This window comes from Lates calcarifer, linkage group LG12 (assembly GCF_001640805.2).
Source record: "Lates calcarifer isolate ASB-BC8 linkage group LG12, TLL_Latcal_v3, whole genome shotgun sequence".
Lineage (NCBI taxonomy): Eukaryota > Metazoa > Chordata > Actinopteri > Centropomidae > Lates > Lates calcarifer.
In genome coordinates this window covers 22056057-22082196 of record NC_066844.1, presented here as the reverse complement: position 1 = coordinate 22082196, position 26140 = coordinate 22056057, and the positions used below count along the sequence as shown (strand labels likewise).

Here is a 26140-nt window from a genome sequence, read left to right as displayed (position 1 = left end):
GATTCACATAGAGGCAGAGAAGTCTAAACAAGCTTCTCTTGACTGGCCAACATTGTGCTCTTATGGTATATTCCAGAGTGGCAGGGGAAAAGAGAAAACAGGAGAAGACAGCTGAGTATGAGTGACTCATACTACTCTGCCTCATGGTGATCTTGTGACTTTTTACTCCAACCCAGTTTCTTGTGTCAGTGCATTCACTCTTTCCTCCTCTCCTCCTAGACAACCCCATGGGGATGGGAAAATGGCAGAGAACATAATATTATCCTGTCAGTGTGAACATCAGAGTGCAGCCCTTAAAAAGCCCCCTGACATCTGCTTTTACCCTCCTGCTTCAGGATCCTTCATAGGTCCCAGTATAATAATCTGCTTCACAATGCATATGCAATAATTAATGCACAGACACACAAATCAATTCAAACACATAAAAAAAACTGCTCAAATTTGAGGTGGGCTGTTTGATCTCACTAATGAAAACTGAGAGGGATTGTGTGTGGTAACTGACCTGGTTTCGATGGACGGTGAGCTTCAGAACAACTGAGTGAAACACTCCTCCCTTGCATCAGAGGAGGCTGAACTCTCCGGGACAAAACAAGGAATGAACTGAGTGTGAGGGGGAAAAAAGTAGGAGAATAAAGGAACAGTTGTAACAGTTGAAAGAATTCAACATTCCTTCACGTTACAGCAAAGAGTCTTATGTAATACACGCTGCCTTTATATGTGACCATGCCTGTGTCCAGACTGAGGAAAAGAGCCCATGTTTTATAGGAGCTTGAGATACACGAGTGTAACTATGATTAATGCTGGTCTTAATTAAAGCTTATGGAAAAACATCTAATGATAGGATTAATTATTAAGGAAATAGGATTGCAAATGTAAAGTCAATGTGTCTCAGTATCCACTGTGATATTAAGCATTATTGCATCATTACAATTATAACACATACAAACTAAACTTTTACATAGTACAGGTACATTTAATGATCTGAATTCATTCATATATCTTTTGTTGTTCAGTACAATCTTTGGGCTAGGGGTAAGGGTAGGGGCTTGGGAAATATTATTCACTCTTTTTTTTTTTTAAACCAAGAGTGTGATAAAAAAGATTGATACTGATGTCTGTATGTTTAGTATGAAACTAGAGCCAGCAGTCTGTTTGCTTAGGTTAGAAACAATAATGACTGGAAACACAGGGGAAAACAAATTGCCTGGCTCTGTCCAATGATAATGAAATCTACAATTAAGTCTACACAAGACCTCTAAAGATGTATAACTGCTCCCAGCCAAGCAATAGTCCAGAATTTTTTTCTTTCTTAATATATAAACAAACAATATATAATGTGTTGCCAGTATTAGCAAATCCTTCTTTTCCTCCATCCAGTTTAGACAGGGCCTTTAACATGTAGAAAGAAGTGAGAACATGTAACACAGGGCACTTTCATATAGATGGAACATTTGCATCTTTCCATAAGCTTCAACAGAGATAGAGTTTATGGAAAAATCAATTTTTTTAGGTTCCTTTAAGTGAGACATTATATGAACATATATCTTCCCCAGTTTGAGAGTGTGGGACCAGATGGGTTGGCTGGATGCTTAAAAGGGTTTGCAGGGTCAGATCAGATTATATCCCATTAATATGATACATTACAAGACATAAGCTGCCCAACCACAAACATCATAAAAGCAGAGTGGGAAAGAGAATAGGTTACTCAGATACTAAACAACATATGGGATGAGAAGTTATATTCACACGTCACTGTTTTAATACAGTCTAAAATCATGCACAGATTACATTATTCCAGGGGAAAATGACATCAAATACTTACAGAGGTCTTTACTTTGTGTGAAAAATATGACTCATAGGAGGGTAATTTGCTTCACAGCTACGCTCTTTGTCCCAGAATACAAGGTTAATAGATTTATATCTTCATGTTCTTGTGAAGAAAATGAGTGGTCAGATAGAGACACTGTTTTAATCATGCTGGGGATATCCTAAGATGCTATGAAACTAATACTGGCAAACAACGCTTCCTGGCAGAAGGAACTAAATCTGAACTTCAGTCAGGGGCGAGAGGGTGAACGTCTGGATGGGGTAGATAAGGAGAGAGTGTGACGCTGGTTGTGGGTTGGACGTATGTATGTATGTACGAACATTATGCAGGTGATGTCATACAACTGATAGTGTTGTTGTTGTTGTTGTTGTCAGTATTATGTTTCCTAATTAAGTGATTAATTTAATATCATATTTTGCTATTGTTCTCCTTCATTTTTAGTTTATTCTTTAATTATTCATTTATTTTTCTGTGTTTTTCCTTTGTCTTTTTTTTAAACCAAGTTTTGTTATCTTTGAAAATGATGCTTTTATACATATTTGAAACAAACTTGCTCAGGCTCAGACAGTACATTTTTTTGTGTAGCTTTTGTTATCTGTGATAAAGAAGGGAAGTGAGTCCTGCATGTCTGTTGTTCTGTATTTACCATCCATGTAGCCTGGGGCTGTTGACCTTTACAGTTTTGTGCCTACTCCCACAGCTGATGTCCTTAAAGTATGAAGAACTAGCTTTGGGTTCAGGATGGTGGCCTATTCTCTAGAAAGAGTATCAGTGAGTTCCTGGAGTGGATACAGAGGTTTATATGTTTACTTCAGCACACTTGGGTTCTGCAGTGTAAGTAGAGTTAAACGAAAAGCCTCCCTGTCAACAGACAAAACCTTAGATAAGATTTTATTCTGTTGGAAAAGCTCCTCAGTTCTCTTTTCCCTTGTTCCCCAACACTACAGGCAGTATGGTATCAAGGAGTGCGCTGAAAAACTGAGATGTTTCCCTGCTACACAGTGTGGCATCCTCCTCTTTCAACTATGTGAGAAATGCTGCACCAACTTTTTATGACATCTTGTTGATTGCTATTCTGTCATCTACAAGAAAGAAAGAAAGAAAGAAAGAAAGAAAGAAAGAAAGAAAGAATTAGTCTTGACATACATACTAATGTTTGTGGCCAAACACTTAAGGCTGCCTTACTTCCTTTATAAAACAGGATGCATCACGAGTGGTGAGACAACCTTGTTTTTTTCTCATTTAGATTTCAGCTCAACAGCACCATCTTAAAAAGATGCTAATTCGTGATCAGTGGCAAAGAGGGCTCTTTATAAACCATTCACAGTCCACATTTAGGACATGAACAGTACAGATGTGGTCGTACAATTCAAAATTAGTAATTGTTGCACATCTTCACGTTGCAAATCCATCTCACCTTTCTTCCTGAAAGCATTATCTGGAATATGGCCTCAAATCCAAAGAGGAATATAAAGTAGGACTCTGAGACACACTGGGACTGGGCCAAAATCTGCTTTTATAATTTTTCTCCTGTTTTTGCCCTGCATTCCTCACACTGGTCTCTGTTCTTCTCTCTCGGCTCAAGGTTGTATTACCTGTTACTATTATTAGCATTTGTTGATATTAGTCTCTCACACCCAAATGATATATAACCTTTACAACTGAGGGATTTATTGCAGGGCATTTCATAGCATTGTGAAGTGAACCTGTAATTTGTCAACCCCCTGATGAATGTGTGTGATGTTCTGCCTGTGTAGACAGTCAGGCTGGCTTGAGAAAAACTCCATCTCACAGTGCCTTCACCAGCCTGCATTAATGTTATTTTTTTCAGGTCACTGCTGCTCTCTGGTGGACAAATGCATGTATCCACGTAAAGAGGAGTGGCAGAATAGTAAATATCTGCTGGTCGGAGTAGATTTTCTTTGCAAAGCCAAACTGAATGGCTACTATGGAAAAAATAATTGAATTGATTAATTTGGCAGCTACTTGTTCTTTTCCTTTTATCCATATATCAGGAATGGCCATCCGTCCTGCATTCAAAATTTGACTTAAAGTAAAAGTAATAAGTAATAGAACGAAGTACTATCAGAAAGAAATAAGGGTAAGTAATGAAAAGTAAAACTTCTTTTTGTGCAGAATGGACTCTTTTAGAGCATTGAATTATATCACATATTGTATTGTTGGATTATAATAATTACTGTATTAACATAAGCAGAATTTAAATTATGCAGCTTTCCATCACTCCATAAAAACTCAAACAGAATTATTTGTCTTTTTTCTTCCTTTCTTTCTTTTTTTAAATTTTCAGTTTATGTTCGGGCTGTGTGTGTCTTTAAATGTTAAGTCTTCGTGTCTGTAGTGGTGACGTGTCTCTAAAGTTTCTCCTCCTCCTCTCCTCCCGGTGGTGGTTCAGTAGTGAGACTGACTGGTCAGATTTACACAGTAAAGGAGCACATAGGTGGACTGTTGGGACATCATGGGCAGTGAGTACCTCTTCCGCACTTGACTTGTATGAGTCTTACATCAGGAGCCCGTTTAACAAGATCCAAAATACTGTTTTTAACTGTTTTTGACAACTTAGTTAGCTAACGGTGTGAGCGCTGGCACTAATAGCATGCGGCTAGCTTACCTTGCTAGCTAGCTACTTGGCAGTTGGTTTTGTACTACTATGAGCCCTTTCTGATCAGAAGTCTTTTGTGGACTCAATTAAAGTTAGGCAGTATTTTTACAAGCTGAAGTCCTTGCTCATATTGAGATTTTTAAAGCGCCGTGTTGTGTCCTGTTGGTTGGAAAATACCCTGTAAGCTAACTTGTTAGCCACTCATTCAAAGACATTGACAGTCTAGTGATGACGACGCATAACACAGCCGGTGTAGTCTTGAGCCTTTTGGACCTGGATAACCTCCCAGCTCCTCTCAAGAAACAAGCGACAATATTCATGTAAAGGGCGGGCAAAATAGCTGGTAACACGGCGATACAAAGGGGTTTATTTGACTTTAAATCCGTTTGGTTTCGGTTATTGTAAATTCAAATCTGCCTTGAGTCCGCCCCCCATTCACTGCCACGTCCCACTGAAGATCAGCTATTATCTCCTGTTAACTCACTTTAATACTCATATTTGTCGTTTCCAGTCAAATTCTTGGAGGTGATAAAACCATTCTGTGCAGTGCTGCCAGAGATCCAAAAACCCGAGAGAAAGGTGTGTATTTTTTAACTACACCCCCGGTGTACCTGTATAGTTATATGGCTATAATTAATTTTGTCTACTTTTCTTTAGCTGCCACTTAAACTTATCAAAATGTGCTTGACCAACAGATCCAGTTCAGAGAAAAAGTATTATGGACTGCCATCACTCTCTTCATTTTCCTGGTGTGCTGCCAGGTAAGTGTCACTATTAATTACTATGTGTATTTTCACGTTGTCTCTTGCTCCATCCATCTTAGCTGTGATATTTTTGCATAGAAAAACTAAAAACAACAAAATTTAAAAAAATAAAACAGCTGTTATAAATAACCAAGTATTCCATCCATTGTTAAATCAATGCTAGGTCTTTAGCAGAATTATGACAATGGTTAATATAACTATTCATCTATAAATTAACTAACCATGTTGTATCCAAAATGTCCTAAATTTTAAATAGTGGCCCTTCAGCCAAAACCTTAAATGAAGTCAATTGGAGGTGATAGGAAACAGAGAAAATCACTCTTCCACTTTAAGAAGATGCAGCTAGAGAGTTTTTGGTGCTTTTACTTGATTAAATTAATCATTGATTACTTTTTCTGCCTGATCGATCTATTGATTACTTGACTAATGTTGGAGAACTTAACCACCTGCAGCGAAATTAGGACTGCACAGTATGAGTGTGAGGTCTGTTCAGTAATATCTGCATCTGCACAAAAGTCAAACTATCCAAACTGATATACAATGTACGTAGTGTTGTGCAGGGTAGTTTACATACACACAAATTATTTGATTGCATTTTGTGAATGAGTGGCTGAAAATTGTACTTGTAAAGTCATTATTGAATTCATGCATAACTGAGTGTGACTGTTCTTCTTCCAGATCCCTCTCTTTGGCATCATGTCCTCAGACTCTGCAGATCCATTCTACTGGATGAGAGTGATTCTGGCCTCAAACAGAGGTATTTATCTAACTAACAGCTGAATACAATATTAAATGTATGACAAATACATGTCTGTTCTCCTTCTGGTATAGCTAACTAAAATGTTTCCCCCCAGGTACGCTGATGGAGCTCGGTATCTCACCAATTGTCACCTCAGGCCTGATAATGCAGCTGCTGGCTGGAGCTAAGATCATTGAAGTTGGAGACACACCAAAGGACAGAGCACTCTTCAATGGAGCTCAGAAATGTAAGAACAGTCTCATCAGGTTGTGATTTGTAAACACTTGGTTAGAATTTACTCATAAGTCAATTGGTTCTCTAACTGTTGTTAATGATTTTCAGTGTTTGGAATGATCATCACCATTGGCCAGGCCATCGTATATGTGATGACCGGCATGTATGGAGATCCCTCAGAGATGGGTGCTGGAATCTGTTTGCTCATCATCATTCAGGTAAGAACTGACTATGAGCTGACTCAAGCTGGCTTTGATTATGCACATAGCATGAAAATATTATAATGTGGTCATTGTTCATTAGTTAAAATTACATGACCAACTGGCTTGTTTAGATTAACTGAGTTTACCCACAAAGTAAAGTATGTTCCAGTGGAACTGGAAATGCTGCCCTTAGAAGGACATTCACATTCAGTTATGAAAACAACAGTCTAACTTGTGTAGTCAGAATCAGCAGCTAAGACTCTTTAAACACATGTGAATTTATAGCAGACAAACAGTTTCACATGACTGTCTCAGTATTTTCCCAGATGACTGTATCTGTTGTGTTCTTCTGTAGCTGTTTGTAGCTGGACTGATTGTGCTGCTGCTGGATGAGTTGCTCCAAAAGGGCTATGGTCTCGGTTCAGGGATCTCACTGTTCATTGCTACCAACATCTGCGAGACGATTGTGTGGAAGGCCTTCAGCCCCACAACTGTGAACACTGGAAGAGGTAAGAAACCACAGTGTGTTCAGTGAATATGTGACTTTGATAAATAAATACCGTGGTAATGATAAATTCCATCACAGTCTGAATTCCATAGAAATGTGCCTCACTCTTTTGACTTTGTGTTTTTAGGTACTGAGTTTGAGGGAGCGATCATTGCTCTTTTCCATCTGCTGGCGACTCGGACAGACAAAGTGCGTGCACTGAGAGAGGCCTTCTACAGACAGAACCTGCCCAACCTCATGAACCTCATCGCCACAGTGTTTGTCTTTGCTGTAGTGATATACTTTCAGGTAAGTCGCTTTCTGTACTTTCTGTTGGGTGACTTCGCTCTAAGCTGATTCAGCTTTACAATAGGTGATGGATTTAAAAAAATACTTAATAGAGGTGGCTCATGTCTTACACATTCACCTCTTCTCACAGGGATTCAGGGTGGATCTGCCTATCAAGTCAGCTCGCTACCGTGGCCAGTACAACACCTACCCAATCAAGCTCTTCTACACCTCCAACATTCCCATCATCCTGCAGTCCGCCTTGGTCTCCAACTTGTACGTTATCTCCCAGATGCTCTCCACACGCTTCAGTGGCAATTTCCTGGTTAATCTGCTTGGAACTTGGTCTGTAAGTAAACATTTAATCTGAGCTTTTCACACAACTGTCAGTTCAGTGTCTCCGAGAATGAGTTTCCATAAATGCTTAATAATGCAGATAATTGTTACCAAAGGAGCAATCTGGACTTAATTTGACATTACTGGATGTAGGGCTGTACTGACCTTATGATTTTGTATGTATTCTTTATTTCCTTGTGTTTACAGGACACATCGTCAGGTGGTCCAGCTCGTGCCTACCCCGTTGGTGGACTCTGTTACTACCTCTCCCCCCCTGAGTCATTTGGATCTGTTCTAGAGGACCCAGTCCACGCACTCATCTACATCGTCTTCATGCTCGGATCATGTGCCTTTTTCTCCAAAACTTGGATTGAAGTCTCTGGCTCCTCTGCCAAAGATGTAAGTTGTAACTGCTTTCTAGCAGGTGGTGTTAAGGGTTTATTTCACACAGATGGTGCTTTAAAGCTCTGTTCCTCACCATCATCCAGGTGGCCAAACAGCTGAAGGAGCAGCAGATGGTGATGAGGGGACACAGAGAGACCTCAATGGTCCATGAACTGAACAGGTAAAATCACCTTTTCATGTACAGATCTATTTTGGCTTTTAATTTTACATACCTCATCAGCAGCACAAACCATTCATGGAACTAGTTTATCAGTGAGAATGGCTGTTATCATGAATTACATTATCTAATGTTATTGGCTACGATCTCATCACAAAATTGCAAACAACTCCTATCTTATAAGTGAAGCTACACATTGTCATATTACATCCTATTGCCAAATGTGTAATCAAGAACTCAGCAGTGTGCCAAAAATATTTTTAAACTCACTATAAAGTGTTTTTCAAACTAAATTCTAATTGTGTTGGAGGAAACCAGAGTGGGGCAAAGCTGTTAGCATCAGAAAATGTGAGATATATTGAAAACAATAGGCCTTTTTCATGTACAACAGATATAAATAATAAAATTAGTGATGGCTTAATGATTCCTTTATCCCTATTAATCCCTTTTATTTTCTCATTTTGTGTTAAAATGATTTTCTACACAAACATAGATTCAGAATGTTCAGAGTGCAAGAATGTCAGCTATTAAGTTATAAACTAATTTAAAGTAGTGCAGCAGTTCAAGAATGCGACTACCTTTCTTACTGCTGATGTTTCCCACAGATGTCTGCACGCTGCTCACTTTGGGTGTGCTTCTACAGTATGCACTGCTTAAAGGAATAGTTCAAAATTTAACACACTTACTCACTTTTTCCACACGGTAGTTTCATATTTAACATACATATGTGAGAGAGGTGTCTGTGTTCTCATCTAACCGTCAGATGGAAAGGGAATAAGACTATTTCCTAAAATGTTGAACTATTCCTTTAATCACTGCTCCGCAATCATCATGAATGTATTTGAGTGTTAACCATTCTTTCTACTTACGGTTCATTAAGTGAAATGCTGTGTATTGATATTCATCTCACTCTCCCCGTTTTGCATTCTAGGTACATTCCCACTGCTGCTGCCTTTGGTGGACTGTGTATTGGTGGTTTATCAGTGATGGCAGACTTCCTCGGAGCCATTGGCTCTGGTACTGGTATCCTGCTGGCCGTCACCATCATCTACCAGTACTTTGAGATCTTTGTGAAAGAACAGAGTGAAGTAGGCAGCATGGGGGCCCTGCTCTTCTAGAAAAGCCAATATCCTCCCACCTTGTACCAACTTTTATTAGGATCACCAACCTTACATTTATTTTACATCCATGTGAAGCCCCCTGCATCATCAGCTCTCCAGTTTCAGGATGTTTGAGGAACCTCTTCAGGAAACTCAGCTGAAATGGGACATTGTGAGGTTGTACGACTACACAGCATGTTGCTTCCTCCACATATCTTCCAAAGTAACACAAAGACAGACATTTCAGTTGTACCTACAATTTTCCAACCGAACTCAAGGTCAAAGCTCCCTAAGTTTCATTTAAGGGCTTCCTTTATGAAATAAAGTCCTGCGGGAGTTTGGTTCTTTTTTCAGACAGGAGAGCGCTTCAGTATGCAGGCATACTCGACTCGGAAGGTGGCGGTCAACTGCCTGCATAGAAGCACTCGACCATCTGCTTGGTGTTATCTTAGTTTATACTTTTACTTTCAGCATTATTTTATTTTTCTGTTATCCTGCCAATCAGGTAAAAAGGTGTGGACCAGAAACTGAACTGTCAGACGCTGAGTCAAGTACTGTATATTGTCCTGATTATGTGACTCTGTCAAAGGTTTTATTTGAACAGGGTCTTGTAAGAAGAGGATGTGGAGTTCACATTGGGGTCCACCTGTCAAAATAAATTGTCATTCAATGAGCCATTCAAAAAAAAGGGTTCACGTAGATTTAATATATGGCATTCCCAGGGCGCTGCAGTATTAACTCATCGTCGAATTCATTCTTGTTACCCATTTCCTTACACTTTTTTGTCTGTTTTTTTAATTGTCTGCCCAAAGCGTACTTTCACTAATCAGTTTTTCAGACCCAACAAATTATGATTTCTGTACATAGGCCATGCATTGAATAACTTTGAGTTTGTCTTAAGTGTAAGATAAAGTCTTTTGAATATGTAAAAAAAAAAAAAACATTTCAGAACAAACTTATATAAAAAAAACTTTTGTGGAAAAGAAACTTTAACTTCTGGTTGGTTGCTTGAGTTGTGTCTCCTTTAACACTGATGTCTTTAGCCCACATAATTTTCAACTCTCAATAGTTGTTGATGTGAGTTTTATAGCTTTAGTCAAATGATGCCCTGAGAAATACTTGGAGGGTTTTTAATCTTTTTTATTTGTTTTCCTTTTTATCTTTTTTATATTTGTAGAGAAAATTATCTTATTTGTTCTATATTTTTCTGTGCTACATGACTCACCATAATAGGCCAACTTAAATTTTGGGCACATCAAATAGACAATATTCTGAACACATATTTATCCTTTGTAATCCAATACAAGTAGCATAATGTGTAGCTAGTATCAGGGCTGATCAATAATTAAATATATTATAATATTATATTTAAATGAGAGCATATTTTTGATGACTAAAATTTAATATCAGTGAAAAACCAGAGAGACATTTTACTGAATAAGATGAATGAGTTTATTCAGCTTTTGTGACTAAACTCCCTGTGATTAGTAAATATCATCACAGTATCTCAAGACCTAGATTTAGTTATTATTTTGACAATATTAGTTTTATTTTAGGCCCCGCTCCATAAGTTTAGCTATTGCTGCAAAGGAAATCAGCTATTTCGAACACTTGAATAATTGTTTTAGTCATTTTTAAGCAATAATGTTTATTTGTTTAAAAAACTATCATTTGTAACTGTAGGGGGCAGCAAAGCGCACGGGAGTGTCTGCGCTACCGGAAAGAGAAAAGAAGAAGAGGAAGCTGTCTCCATGCTCCATCAAGGATAGTTGTGAAACAGTGTAGCTGATGCTGCTGTGCTAAAACCTCAGATATTTTCAGTTGTGTGTCTTTAGGAGTGTTTGTCATCGGTATTTAACCAGCTGGCGCAGTAAATCAAAAAGAGGAGTTTAACCTGTCCCAGCGTGAAGAAATGAGCTCGGTCAGAGAGGAAGGTAACCATGCTGTGCTAGCCGGCTAAAGGCTAATAGTTAAGTTAATTTAAGTTTGAATGAAAATGAGTTTTTAAAAAAAAAAAAAAAAACATTAAGATTAACTAAAATGAGAATTAGGGCTGTCAAAGCGTGTACGTGTTGGCTGGATTTAACCATCAGTGTTTAACCTTGAGCAGCAACAGGATGCAGTAATGTCAGTCAGTCACGTTGTAATGTCTAAACCTGTCTTACCTGCGAATGTTTTTCACAGAAAGTCACTTTGAGTGCAGCCATTAAATTGTTGTCTTCGTTATCACTGAATGTCAGAGTATAAGGCAAACATGGCGTGTCCTGGTTTGGGTGAATAACTGGTCCAGTGGTGGGAGGTAACTCAGTACATCCACCCCACCCAAGTACAGTTGAGGTTCTCGCACTTTACTTGAGTATATACGCTGTTTTATACTTCAACTACTCCGCTAAATTTCACTTCTTACTACCATTTCCTCTAAGTGTTGCAGGTACTAGCTACTTTGCAGCTAAGTATTTTACATAAAAACGTACAATAAGATTATAAAATAGAGAAAATTGTGACATATTAAACACCTGCCTGATTGATGACCCATCACAAAGTGTTTACTTGGGGCCCCTTGTCACGTTTCAGAGGGCCAAATCCCCAGGTTAAAAACCACTGGAATAAACTGGATAAAACTAGGTTTCATTGAAAAATCAGTATAAAAATCTAATAATTAAATATATAAAAATTTAACAACAAAAATAAATTTACATTAGTCATATTCACAAATTCAGACACACCAGTCCACCGTCACAGGCAAAGTATGTTCAACAGGGGGAAATTAGCAATCCACTTATTTAACATGCATTTATTCTGATTTCATGCTCTTTTGCCATAAAATACCATAAGATAGTGTACAATGCCCATAACAAATTTTACAGAACCATAAGTTATGTTTTCAAAGTTCTTGTTTTGGCCTCCAAATAATCCAAAATATTGAAATAAATCCAAAAGATATTCAGTTTACATGTACTGTATTTTTTTGTCAGTTGGCTAATCAGTAAATTAGCTGTTTTAGTGCTAATTATTTGAACCAGAGCAGGGTGGAAGACTCCATAATTCACTGAGGTTTTGGTCAGTACATGCACACAGATGTACTCCAACAATGTAGGGTCTGTTTTGTAGTTTCCATCCAGTAATTTATATGCATTGTCCTTTTCCCATTTTACACAATAGGTAAAGACCGAATTATCTTTGTTACCAAAGAGGATCATGCAGCACCCAGCAGTGCTGAACTTGTAGAGGAAGATCCCAATGACCCATATGAGGAGCGAGGTGAGGAGCCACAAGACCTAAAGGAACTGTCATCAGAAAAATTGTAATTCTGGAGGAGTTTGAAAAACCAGAGCTTCATATCCTACTTAAATCTCCTTTCTCTTCCTAGGTCTGATTCTTCCCAGTGGGGAGATCAACTGGAACTGCCCCTGTCTGGGTGGGATGGCCAGTGGTCCCTGTGGGACTGAATTTAAGGATGCCTTCTCCTGTTTCCACTACAGCAAAGAGGAGGTGAAGGGCTCTGACTGCCTGGAGCAGTTCAGGGCCATGCAGGAGTGCATGCAGCGTTACCCAGAGCTCTACCCACAGGAAGATGAGAAGTCGTCTGAAACAGACCAGACCTCACAAGATTCTGCATCTGCAGAAACACCAGGTGCAAACTCAGCATCTACCACGGAACAAGACTCTAATACCACACAACCAAACACAGAGAGCTCAGTAGAAAGCTAATAATGAACTTTAGTGGCAACAAAGGAACAAGAGTTTAAAGTCCAACTGAAATTGGTTACTCATCACCCTTTTCAAACAAAAATAATATCAAAAGGTTTTTTTAATTGTGAAGAAGACAAAGTAAAAAAACACTTGCACTGTAGCTTAAAAGCAGTCTATGTTTTATTAGGCTTTTTAGGTTGCTGCAGTTGATCAGCTTTTTAGCTTCAGTGGTAAGAAAAGGAAGTGAACTCTTTGGAATTATCTCCATGTATTTATAAATTAATCCTAAACTATGATCAGATCTTCATTGAAGTTACAGTTATAATCAAACACAGTCTGTCTTAACTAATAACACACAAATCATTGTATTGGTCCTTAATAAATACATAAAAGATAATCATTGTATGTGTGTTATTAGCTTAAGCACATTGTATTTGTCTGTACTTGTGATTTTGAGATGAAGATCAGATCACACCAGTCGACGTAAAGAACCTGGTAATTCCAAAGGGTTCACATCTTTTTTCTTAACTCACTGTATCCTGGAACCTGACATTAGCCGTGCACTTCCTTCGTTAGCTAAGGACAGTGCAGGACAAGACATGTTAGTAAAGATAAGAGAGTTCGGTAAGACGGAGACACTATTGTGGGTTCTTCAAGATAAGATAAGATAAAATAATCCTTTATTAGTCCCACAAATTTACATTTTCAAAGTCCGTGGCTACTTCTTAATGCAAGTATGGTTTTAAAATGAAGCAATTTGAGTGGCTGAGTCATCCATCTACATAGAGGGAGAATGGATTGATTTATGCAAAGAAAGGGGGCGTCATCATGAAACCAGAAAATATAAAGAGTCAATTCTTTTCTCAAAGGACTAAACACAGGACAGGTGCTTTATACTGTAGCAGGCAAAAAACAATAGGTTGAATTTCAGTCGGACTTTAAACATTCTATTAATGACTAAGATGTGCTTAGCCTTTTTAAAAACGTATATAATGTGGTCAATAAAAAATGACAGCCTCGAGTGTCAAAATTGAAGTTGTTCTGTCAAAACAAGATTAAAGAATCTTTAATTCAATCAAGAGCTTAGAGGACCAAGCTTATCACACACACTGAGGTTAATAATATATATTTTTACATCATTTGTGATCATTTGTTAAGATTAACAGTTCTACTTGCACATGCTGTTATTTACCATGAAAAGTATAAAATGATAACAGTAGAAATTACAGTAAAAACACTTTTTATACATTTTTCATTTTCATTCTTTCATATTAGCGCTATTTTCTTATGATGTTAAATATATAGAATTTTACATGTACAGTATGTTTTAAAGTAATGTCAGTAATGTTGCTGATAAAGTTGCTAAATTCACAGAGGAGGGAAGAATGTACTGGAGAAGACGTAACTTTCAGGTGTTGAATTGAGGGTAGTCTGTTTCCACAGCTGTCCTCTCTCCTGTGGGACACCCTCCGCTGCTAATTTGCAACGAGACTTAAAACCTTTTACCTCAGCTGAACTCAACTGAACCATTTGTGTGTGACGTAGGACTGACTGAAGTGACTTGAATTGAAATACTGTTGAAAGTTTTATAATAAATTATATTATACCTCTATGGTTCTTGTGAGATCCTATTGTTGTTAACCCCTTCCATCTTCTAGTCCTGATCCTGCAGTGACTTTCAACAAGAACAAATGTACCATTAGGACTCATGAACATCCAGTAGAACATCTTGGCTTGAATATCATCACTGCTTCTAAATGATATCTGGATTCAGTTAATTCAAGCAAAATACAGATTTTATGGAGAGTTTGTGTGAGTGGTTTATTCTCTGCCAGTGACTTGAATCCACAAAGATCACATTGGAAACCTATAACCCATGAGTGAGAAGCCTCTCAGGTTATGTGCTCCATGTGTGTCAGATGTTTGGGCTGTAAATTTAGTTATTTCATAAAAAATAGTATTATTATATTAATTAATTTAACCATTACAGTTAACCACTTTGCTATTTTCTGTACATTCCACCTTCCTTTGGTGCAATATATTGGATTTGTAACCTGAAAAGTAAATTCTCCAGTAATTTTACCTTTGATTAAAAATATTTAATATATCACAATAAACTGATTATTTTCAACACATAACAACAAAAAACGATCCCTATCATTGAATCTGTTGAGGCTGTGGGTTGTGTTTTCTATACCTCATGTTACATTGTTTACATAATTGCATAAATAGTCTGAGCATGCATCAAAATGTATGATACGAGTAGTAAATGTGTATTTCTAAATGATATTTGATTAGTTAAAGATGGATACACCTCCAGGTGGTGGTAACGCTATAAATAACAGGACTCTACATATTACCTGTTGACCTGACCAAAGGTTCTGGCACGCATTTTTGTTTAACTGAGTTACATGTCTAAGCATCAGGGGTCAGAGGTCTGTGGTGGTGTTTGTCTGAAGCATGTGCCACTACAAACTTTTTCAGGGATCAATAATTACCAAACACCCTTTTCTATCCGTGGCGTGCCATTGGTGGATTGTGAAGGGCAAAGATGACTAAAAAGCCAATGGGGCAGGACGGCAAAGAGTAATCGCCCTCAAATCTTTATAAGTACACCATTTACCTCTCTCAGAGGATCATTTAGAGTGAGGCTGGGTGCTACCTTCAATCTCTAGCCTGATCTCTGCCTCCAGGTCTCTGTTCTTGATAGAAAATACCCAACAGGATGTCTAATTTAAAGGAGATATGCAGTGGTTTACCTCTGGACCCTTTGCCACCTAACCAGGGAAGAGATCCCAGTGTGCCACATGCACCTATCAGGACCCCAAACCTCACAGCAGAGGAAGAGAGGGTGAGTAAATGCACCACCTACAACAATTTTTACGCATCTTAACATTTTTAGAACTTTTGTTACAGAATAATTTTAAAATCAGGTTCACTATATGATAAGATAGACTCTGTAGACAACATCACAAGTGTAGCATTTTATTTTGAGGACACAACACACCTCATGGTGGACATTTAGCCTTACTAAACAGAGGGGTAACTACATTGTTAATGGTTACATTCTGTTTTGTGCATGTCTTTTGTGCACACCTAAATGCAACAGAGCCGTCATTGATGTTGGTAATTACACTGTGTTTGTTGGTGAGAACAAGTCAAAATGCTTTTTGTGAAAACACACTGAAAACACCAGTGCATGAAACATAGACTAGCGGAGCTGCAGCCAACCCAACCATCAAAAAGATAAAGCAGACTACCTGTGGACATTATCATGAAGTCATCTGTGCTCTAAACAAGGTTGCAGCTCACTATTTAGTCAGACAAATGCTTTATTATAAATGTGTTAGATGTGGTCATACTGTGTACTCTGTCTTATTGCATCACCGTTTGCTCATGGGCTGTCCTAAAAAATTGATTATTCTCTAAGGTCTTCAACTGGTTGTCCAAACTGAGAGCAAAGACCTCAGTCAATAATTAAGAGAGACACAGGGAGTTCTTTACCTCTTACATTATATTAGGACGAACAAAAAATAGTAAAAGTTCTACTCGTCTTTACTAAAACGCTGATTCGCACTGTGTGTGTCCACTAACCTATTGTAAATGCCTCTTCCCCCTAGTTGGCATTGAGAAATGCCCTGAGATATTTCCCTCCATCTCACCACACAACCCTCGCACCCGAATTTGCTCAAGAGCTGCGGCAGTATGGGCACATCTACATGTACCGCTTCTGCCCCACGTTCCGCATGAGGTGAGGCAACCGGAGGGCGAGAGCCCGGCTGATACTGGGTTATTGAAGGCCAATACTGGTGTTGATAATTGAGTGTTAAAAAAAAATCTGATTATATGTTGACAGATATTCCTTTTTACATAAACACTTAATAAGAAGAATTTTTGGAAATGCTCACACTGCCGTCTGAGAGTAATCCAAGTGACAGAAAAAAAAGAAAAAGAAAAGAACAGAAAACACACACAAAAACAAGAGGAGCAACCAATTTCCCTCTGAACCCTGTTTTAGATATACATGTTACATTGACATTACATTTACTGTTATGGTAGTATTGCCTGGTTTCTTTGTTCCACCCCAGTAGTGATGTGAGTTTCCTTCTGTTTCCTCAGAGCTTACCCCATAGATCAGTACCCGTGTCGCACACGTCAAGCAGCATCTATAATGTTAATGATCATGAACAACCTGGACCCAGCAGTTGCTCAGGTGAGTTTTGCCCACAGCTTCTATCAGCTTAGTAAAGCTGTACTTAATAAATCCCAATGTCAAATTCTCTGTATTTTTGTTCATCCTTCAGTTTCCCCAGGAGCTCGTCACCTATGGAGGCAATGGACAGGTGTTTAGTAACTGGGCCCAGGTAAGCCCTGAATTTACCTGTTTTTCTTGCATCTTCGTTATGATGTCCAGACTTTAAATTAATAGATATTAATGATTTGTGTGTGTTCGGGTGCAGTTCCGCCTGGTGATGCATTACCTGAGTGAGATGACAGAAGAGCAAACTTTGGTCATGTACAGTGGTCATCCCATGGGCCTGTTCCCCAGCCTGCCCTCCTCACCTCGTGCCATCATCACCAACGGCATGGTAACTACACAACACGCATCTGACTTAAGAGACTGGTACCTCGATCCATGACAAACTCACTTGCTTTTCTTTTGCTTCTCTCAGGTTATTCCCAATTACTCCTCCAGAGGCCAGTATGAAAAGATGTTTGCTCTCGGGGTATCAATGTAAGTTTTAAAGGAATCTTTTACTAGTCTGTGCTGGTTACTTCATTGTTTGTCATTAGGTGGAGTGATTATATAAGAAAATGTTGCAAGATGTAAACTGTGTTCTTCTGTGCATTTTCAGGTATGGTCAAATGACAGCAGGCAGCTACTGCTACATTGGACCCCAAGGAATTGTTCATGGCACCATGGTTTGTGAAATTAAAAAACTCAAGCTTATTGTTTTCTTTAGACTTGTCTTTAGTCTTAAACTGCTTTAAGTCACAGTAATTGGTCCAATTATATATTTTTTAATTTATCTGTATCTATCTTTTCTCTGTAGCTGACGGTGCTGAATGCCGGCCGAAGGTACCTGGGCTCCAGCGACCTAAGGGGGCGTGTCTTTGTGACCTCTGGCCTCGGAGGCATGAGCGGAGCTCAGGCCAAAGCTGCCGTCATTGCCGGCTGCGTTGGCATAATTGCAGAGGTCATTTCCCATTAATAATACACCAGACTGCTGAGCAAGAATGGAGGAAGTCCTGTCCGTTATGTCCATGTGATTGTGTGAATCTGTTTCTCTGTGTAGGTGGATGAGGCTCCTCTTAGGAAGAGACATGAGCAGGGCTGGCTGATGGAGGTCACCAGCAGCATGGAACACTGCATTAAATGTATCAGGTAACAGAAAGGAAAAGATTATTGAGATTAATTATGAATGTCCAAATCATTATTAAAAGCTGTTGCTGCTTTCTCATTGTTACTTTTCCATTTAACTGTATTGATCGTCACGAGGGTTTGGATATGACAATCTCTAGTGTGTGTGGGTTTCTCTTATTTTAAATATTTTATACTGTTAGGTAGTTTAAGTATACCACTGCATCCTATTTTATGAGCTCATATTTTTATTTGTAACATTTTAATTTGTAAAGCAACTAGCAACTATAGCTGTCAAATAAATGTACTGTAAAAATGTTCAATGTTTCCCTTTGTATAGTAGTGGATTATAGTATGAAATGACATGAAATGGGATTACATAAACTAAGTGCATGTACCTCAGATTTGAGCCTGCCTAGTGGACAGTAATTGTTTTTATTTTGTGTCTTACAGGGAGGCTAAGCGCACCAAGACGCCCCTCAGTCTGGGTTACCATGGCAACATCGTAGACCTGTGGTGAGTGGGAGATTAAAACTCTCTGCTACCTGGATGCAACTCATGTCTACAGCTACTTTACAGAAAAGGAGCCACTATTCGTTACAAACTCTTGTAATCTTTGTCCCGTGTTTCCTCCTTTCTGACCAGGGAGAGGCTGCTGTTGGAGTACAAGAGGACGGGGGAGCTCCTGGTGGACCTGGGGTCAGACCAGACCTCCCTTCACAACCCGTACAACGGAGGCTACTACCCAGTCCAGCTCAGCTTCCGCCAGGCAAACCAACTTATGTCAACTGATCCTAACCGTTTCCGAACCATGGTCCAAGAAAGGTTGAATTAACAGACTTTCTTACAGTTATTCTCTGTAATATATTGGTCCATTAAGCTAAAATAACAATTGCTTTACATCCTCTCACAGCCTCAGGAGACAAATAAAAGCCATCAACGAGCTGTCTGATGCTGGTATGTTCTTCTGGGACTATGGCAATGCATTTCTCCTGGAGGCACAGAGAGCTGGTAAATAACTGTCACACACACAGAAAATATCATAATTAACATTCAGTCCATGTCAGAAGAATAATGAGAGTTGTGTGTTTTGGTTCACGTAGGAGCAGACGTCGAAAAGCCTGGTGGAGGAGCAACAGAATTTCGTTACCCTTCTTACGTACAGCACATAATGGGGTGAGACATTTTCTTACTTATTCAAGCTAGCGTTAATATTTTCTTCCTGTCATGAATTGATTGATCCCACTCTCCTTATGCCTTTTACCGCAGGGACATCTTCTCTTTGGGTTTCGGCCCGTTCCGCTGGGTGTGCACATCTGGCGACCCCCAAGATCTTACTGTAACAGATGACATCGCTGCTTTTGTCCTGGAGGAAATTGGTGCCAACGTGACTGATTGCATCAGGCAGCAGTACGACGACAACATCCGCTGGATCAGAGAGGCTGGAAAACACAAAATGGTCCTTAACTTTGTGGGCAACTAATGCCTGCATTTTCTCTCTCGATGTAAGTCACACATTAATGAAAAGGTAGCTACATCTACGGATTTCCTTTGTGTATTTGTTTAGGTTGTGGGATCCCAAGCCAGAATCCTCTACTCTGACCAGAGAGGAAGAGTCTGCATTGCTTTGGCAATCAACCAGGCTATCGCTGATGGAAGAGTTTCAGTAAGCTGCTAATCTGTCTGCTGAGAAGATTATTTAATGTTTACTCCTGTCTGCAATGATATCAAGTTTTCAACAGAGCTTCAGTAGTGTGTTTCATTGTTTCTCTTGCACAGGCTCCTGTGGTTATTAGCAGAGACCATCATGATGTCAGTGGCACAGACAGCCCCTTTAGAGAGACATCGAATGTGTATGACGGATCTGCTTTCTGTGCAGGTGTGTGCAGTTCACTACAGCTGACTCAGGTTTCCCAAGTTAAATCCAACTCATCGTTCACAGGAGTATGATAGATTATCTGTCTTAAGCAAGTTTTAACTGTCTGCAGCTACATTTTCATATCACACTGATATATTGTTGGAAAATCAGAATGCCCATTCATCATGCATTGTCAGTTTTATGTTTGTTCTGTGGACAAAGATGCAGGGTAAACTGAATCAAAAAACACTGATGTCTTTAAATTAGAGACCCTGGAGACTTTGTGACTAATGGTTTGAAACATCAAAAATTAAGTCTATCAAACATTAGGGACCTAGAACCCACACAGAATCTGTTTCGAGTTACAACTGACATGAAAATAGCTATGAGTGCAACTTGTGGCTTTGCCCACAAAACTCATGGGCTGTGGTCAAATAGTCAAAAAAAAAAAAATTACTATCCTATGTCCTTTTCTAACCACTTCATCACATTTTCCATCGAGGTCAAGGAAAGCTGTGAAGGAGAATTCATAAGGACTAAGGAGAGGACAGCTGCACTGCTGAGAGAATCTGACTGCGCTTACAATAAGCCACGTAATCATTCAACAATGTTGCTGCCACGAGGAATTGTGGGCCAGCATTACCTTGTTTCCTTTCGCAAAGGATGGTCCAGTGTACCCAATACCCAAGTGTACCCAAGAGAGGAAGCAGTGAAGCACCTTTCTTTATCATTCAAACCAGCCTTAATCAAGGCTCCCATTTAGACACTCCCAGGTCATTTCACTCAGTTAGCAGCCTTCCCAGGCAAAAAAAGACTTTGACCGCAGCCACAGTCTTGAGTACATACTCTTCCTGTTTCCCAGTCTTCTGTCTTTGTTCATTTATATAAACCAGAAAGCTCACAGTGTTTCCTCCTTCAGACATGGCAGTCCAGAACTTTGTTGGTGATGCATTCAGGGGCGCCACATGGGTAGCCCTGCACAACGGTGGTGGTGTTGGCTGGTAAGGCTTGCTGGGTATTCAGTAAATAGTTATGAGTGTGAATGATATTTACATTTATTCAATACTTACCTATCGCTATGTTATTGTGTTTTTACTTTATCAGGGGCGAGGTAATGAACGGAGGATTTGGTTTGCTGCTGGACGGCTCAGAGGAGGCGGCAAAGCGCGTCCAGTCTGATGCTCAACTGGGACGTCTCCAACGGGGTGAGAGCGTAGAGAGAGGAGAAGCTTGGTTGAATCCAGCCTCCCTCAGATTCTAGACACTTGCTGGCTGGTTCTAATCTGTGTGTCCCTGCTGCAGGTGGCTCGTCGCTGCTGGTCTGGAAATTCTAATGCCTACGAGACCATCCAGCGTGCCATGGAGGAGCACAGGCAGCTGCGTGTCACCATGCCCTTCCCTGTGCAGGATGAGCGTGTGCTGGATCGGGCACTGCAAGGCTAGCCAACACTTAAGCACAGGTTAACAGCCACACAGGACAGGAAACCTACAGCTGTTATCACTTCATAAGATGTGTCTGAATCAGGCCTCATCCAGCTGTTAATATGAAGCACTGCAGACTACTAGAAATCACCCACAGACAGCTCAGCTCACTAAAACACCTGCAGTACTACAGTTAATCACTGACAATAATGTTACACAAGTTGTTTCCTGTGAAGACACAGAATGCAAAGCAGGCTACAATACTGTGCTAGGCTGTGATTTAAAGTACAAGACTATATTCTTTATTTTTTGTGCTGAAAATTAAACAGTAAGCCTGTACAAACTACAGCTCCCACAGTATATGAGTCATTTGTGTGTAGATGTAGATGTGACAGACTAATGGTAGAAAAATGTACTTTTATTTTTAAAACTTTTGTTTATTTTATATTATACCAACAAATGTTCTACACATGAAATTATCTCAGGCTTCTGGTGCCAAAACCTGAGACTTGGTCACAACAGACTGCACCAAAGCAACAGGTTGGATTTTGTCTGCACAAAATATTTATCACTTTGATGTGGGGCCAAAACAAAAAAACACCTTTCTAAGCAGCAATAGACAGATTATGATACAATTCCACTGAGACAATTCCACACCATTCCTAAAAAAAATAAAATGTATTACACTTGCTGTCTGTTGAGTGGTGGGGGTGGGGAGGGAAAATCACTGGCAACCAAACCAAAAATTTTCATTGTCAGATTTAACATCATGTCCCCTGATGAATTCCTATCCCTCCGAGCTCCTCCAATTCCCACGCCCCTTGACGTGGACCATGTCCTCGCAACGTTCATAGTCCTAACTTTAGATGTAGTGCTTTCTCCGCCGGTACCCCGCCGTGCGTCTTTACGCGTGGTTGTTCCTTTAAGAAAACTGAATGGAGAATGAATTTGAGCCGCTCCGCACTGACGTAAGGGAGTTGGAGAGGTTGGTGTACCCTGCAGGAAGAGGCAGATAACCGTGATGAGGACCAGGCTGGGGTACCGGATTTTTTCTTTGCCTTTTGTTTTCTGATTTAGTTTCTTCTATCACCCCTGCACTTAAATGCAGTGTTTAGTTAGACTCTGTTGAAGTTCTCTTCGCCAATACAACGGTGCGATTTCAGACCTCCGCCCTTTTCTGTACACCAAGGAGGTTTTAGAGATTGCATTCCCCATTTTTCTTGCACAGTGTTCAAAGTGGTTCGATATGTTCTTTGGGGAAGAACGAAAGTCCTCTGGACATACGGTGATGGACTAAGATGACACTCGATATTTTCTGTGGTAGAGACTGGTGACATTTGCTCTGCGCCACTGTCGGCTTTTTTTTTAAAACAGAAAACAAACAAACAAAAAAATGCATCATAACCAGGAGGAGCAGTCGGGAAATCCAATTACTGCGCAGCACGGGACAGCGCAACACAGCGGCTCCAACAGCCTGAGCAGCAGCGGCCTCGCTGACCTGCAGCCACCTGCTTACTCCAAACTGGATTTTAGAAGAAACGCAGTGACAGATGACTATAAAATCACAGCTCAGGTTCTCGGCCTGGGAATTAATGGCAAAGTGCTGGAATGTTATTGCAAGAAGACGGGAGAGAAATGTGCCCTGAAGGTGTGTGTTTGTCTGCTGCTTCTTAATCCTGTGTGATCTAATCAGTCTTATAACGGTTGCTTTCACTGGAAAAGAAAAGAGCCATCAATTATTCATTTCTCCTCAGTCTTTGTGGTCCCCTCCGTTTAATGGTGTCCTCTACTGTGCAGAAATTACATTTTCCCCCCATGCGGAAACATGATTTGATTTAAAGTTTTGTGTCCAGTGATGGTTCCCAGTTTCTATAAATGATGATATCATATGACGCAGATGAAATATCAGATGAACCATTGATGGAGCAGTTTCAGTCACTGAGTTACCCAGACAGGGGATGTGTCTGACAGACAGTGATGTGCTGTCTGGGATGTTTTGACACAGTTTCCACTCTAGTGTGATGATGGTTGTGTGGACAATGATCTGCTCTGTAAATGTTTTACATATCTGTGAGCATCTGTGCCTCTGACTTAAAACAAAAGTGAAAGTCTGCATTTTCATTCATCTACTCAACATTAAATATTCAGCTCAATACATTTTCACAGTGATTTTGAAAGGCAACATGGGAAATATGCATCTTGGGAAATTCAGGGCTGGTAAGTCAATAAACAGCTGGCTGTAGGGTTGCAGCAAAGCCTTATGAAAACACAAACAGGAAGAGCAGCCCCACCAGTGCCTCTACACATTCTCTTTGGAATATCTTTGGTGGTGAGCCGCAACCGTAAAGGTATGATGAAATGCAAAGTGCTAGCTCTCTGTGTAAGTGAGCTCTGTGAGTGGTAATGCTGTGATTGGTGCATAAAGGCTTTGGAGGAAAGTCACACCCATATAAACATTCATGTCTGAGCCTTCCTCCACCATAAGTGCTCAAAATGCATTTTGACATCCACGAGGGTTTGGGCTGGGGTCTGCATGTCTGTGCCACTGCTGCTGCTGCTGCAGCACTGTGTCTGTAACGATAGAACAAGTTGCTGAATGCACTCTTAAAGTATTCACTCTTAATGTTCTCAGAGGAAATTACTGCCCAGCAAACAGCTGTAGATTAATGGCTTTAAGAGTTGCCACAAACAGTGCTGTACACACTGGGGAAACGTATGTGTGTCTGTGTGTGTTTATCGATTTAAAAACAAAATTGATGAAGCCTGTCTACCATGGACATTATGATTAACAATACAGATGCAGGTGGGAAACCCATTCATTTAGACATAACATGTTTCTGTTTCTTTACTCTGACTGTTTTTGGAGCAGATTCTGTATGATACTCCTAAAGCCAGACGCGAGGTTGAGCTGCACTGGCGAGTGTCCGGAGGTCCCCACATCGTCCCGATACTCAGCCTGTACGAGAACATGCACCATGGGAAGAAGTGCCTCCTCATTATAATGGAGTGGTGAGCATTACATTCTAAGCCTGTAAGAAAAACCCTGCACTATCAGAGATTGCACATGTTTTTTTTCTATAATGTTAAACAGCTTTGTGTTAATTTGTATATCTGAAAAAGTATCCTGTTAAGCTGAACAGCAGAAAGATAGAGGTCACATCCCAAGGATGCTTCCTTTGTGGACAATGGAACAACTATTATGATGCCATAACCCTGTTCAGAACTTGTGTCTTGTATTTAGCAATATAATATCTTGATCATATCTATGTCCTGCTGAGATTAATTTAAACTCACAGCTGGCATGGAAATGCATCTCAAATAGCTTTTGAATGACCACTGAGGATTGGAATTTAGTTTTGTGCTTGCATTTGAAGGTGGACTTTGGGAACACCACAAGAAAAATAGACACAATACCAGTTTCATCCGAGTATATTCATACTTGCATGCTCCTTCAGTGAATATAAATTCAAAATGAGCTGATCTTCTTCCTCTTCCAAATGGCAGCCTTTGCTTTTAAATAAGATTTTGGACTCTTAAAGAAGGAAACTCTGATTCTAAATTGGTCAGAAATATTATTTTTAGCAGTGTGCTCTTGTGACTGGAAAGCACAGATTATTTTTTAATGCTAGGAGTTCAGACAGCCTTCAAAAGAAGCCACTTTTATTTTGAATATGGAACATTTTCTGATTCACAGCTATGCTGCACTTTGAAATAAAGCTAATTTGTCATGTGTCTTGAACAAAAACAAACTCTGCGCTCGCTGAATCAAGTGTCACCTGATAACACCATCATTTCATTTGCATTTCATCTGTATTTTGTCTTAACTTTACAGTGTAAACTTAACATAGCAGCATGATGTAAATCCTGTTTTCGCGTGCAGTTTTCCTTTAGTGTGTTCTTACTGCTGGAGTCATCTGAGTCTGCTGTGGCTCAGAAGACTGGACTCATCTGACATATGGAGCACAATGACTGCTGTATAAGATTGCAGCGGAGAACTGTGGTCATTTGCCATGAGTTCCCCTCATTGCCCCAGTTCTGATCTCTTTGTTAATCTTGTCTCAGTATGGAGGGAGGAGAGCTGTTCAGTCGCATTCAAGCCAGAGGGGACCAGGCCTTCACGGAGAGAGGTGAGCTGGAGTTCATATTTTGCTGTTTATTATCTGAGTCTCCATGTTGTATCCTGTACTGGTGCATCTGTGCTGTCTCTGTCCATCAGAGGCATCAGAGATCATGCATGACATCGGCACGGCCATCGAATACCTCCACCACATGGACATCGCTCACAGAGATGTGAAGGTACTGCTGCTGTCAAAATAATCCTTTAGAGACGATGAATTTCTTTCTAATTATATTGTTTTGAATCTCTAAATTGATTTCTTTCCTCTCATTCTCACTCACACAACAGCCCGAAAACCTGCTCTACACCACCAAGGAGAGTAACGCCACATTGAAACTGACAGACTTTGGCTTCGCTAAGGAGACGACACTGCACAACTCCCTCCAAACTCCCTGTTACACTCCATATTATGTCGGTGAGTGTTTGCTGTCATATGGTAGTAGGAATTTTAGTGATTGCATTTGTGTCAGTAGAATAAATGTATAAATACAGACATAGTTTTTGGATATGGTTATTGTCATTCACTT

General features: G+C 39.8%; 4 protein-coding genes across 5 annotated transcripts in view; all 4 read left to right on the top strand.

Annotated features, from left to right (window-relative positions):
- The first annotated feature begins 4175 nt into the window (after positions 1-4175).
- LOC108889844 (protein transport protein Sec61 subunit alpha-like 1) lies at positions 4176-10154 on the top strand. The gene is made up of 12 exons (XM_018686501.2): positions 4176-4311; positions 4960-5027; positions 5144-5209; positions 5891-5969; positions 6067-6198; positions 6294-6403; positions 6744-6897; positions 7024-7184; positions 7315-7512; positions 7707-7898; positions 7988-8064; positions 8993-10154. The coding sequence occupies exons 1-12, from the start codon at positions 4305-4307 to the stop codon at positions 9177-9179; spliced, it is 1431 nt and encodes a 476-aa protein (XP_018542017.1). The 5' UTR covers positions 4176-4304; the 3' UTR covers positions 9180-10154.
- Positions 10155-10859: 705 nt separating this feature from the next.
- On the top strand, positions 10860-14466 carry LOC108889856 (mitochondrial intermembrane space import and assembly protein 40-B). Its single transcript, XM_018686514.2, has 3 exons — positions 10860-11095; positions 12324-12422; positions 12532-14466. Exons 1-3 carry the CDS (start codon positions 11074-11076, stop codon positions 12870-12872), a joined length of 462 nt encoding a protein of 153 aa, XP_018542030.1. The 5' UTR covers positions 10860-11073; the 3' UTR covers positions 12873-14466.
- Positions 14467-15445: 979 nt separating this feature from the next.
- uroc1 (urocanate hydratase 1) lies at positions 15446-21844 on the top strand. The gene is given in 20 exon segments (XM_018686506.2): positions 15446-15705; positions 16475-16605; positions 16974-17067; positions 17159-17218; positions 17315-17443; positions 17528-17589; positions 17711-17777; positions 17909-18052; positions 18152-18240; positions 18670-18732; positions 18862-19041; positions 19130-19227; positions 19320-19392; positions 19486-19675; positions 19784-19882; positions 19996-20095; positions 20994-21075; positions 21179-21248; positions 21250-21279; positions 21377-21844. Coding segments are annotated over 20 exon segments (2028 nt in total). The 5' UTR covers positions 15446-15579; the 3' UTR covers positions 21518-21844.
- A 485-nt stretch (positions 21845-22329) lies between these two features.
- LOC108881501 (MAP kinase-activated protein kinase 2) overlaps positions 22330-26140 on the top strand; it is a 28873-nt gene continuing 25062 nt past the window's right edge. Inside the window, exons 1-5 of one of the 2 annotated variants that reach the window (XM_018686507.2) lie at positions 22334-23144; positions 24366-24505; positions 25559-25623; positions 25713-25792; positions 25902-26028. In XM_018686507.2, the coding sequence (XP_018542023.1) occupies positions 22890-23144; positions 24366-24505; positions 25559-25623; positions 25713-25792; positions 25902-26028 (667 nt within the window). In that variant the 5' untranslated portion in view covers positions 22334-22889. Of the gene's footprint in view, positions 23145-24365; positions 24506-25558; positions 25624-25712; positions 25793-25901; positions 26029-26140 lie in introns of both variants that reach the window. The other variant, XM_051074795.1, reaches the window with a different exon arrangement.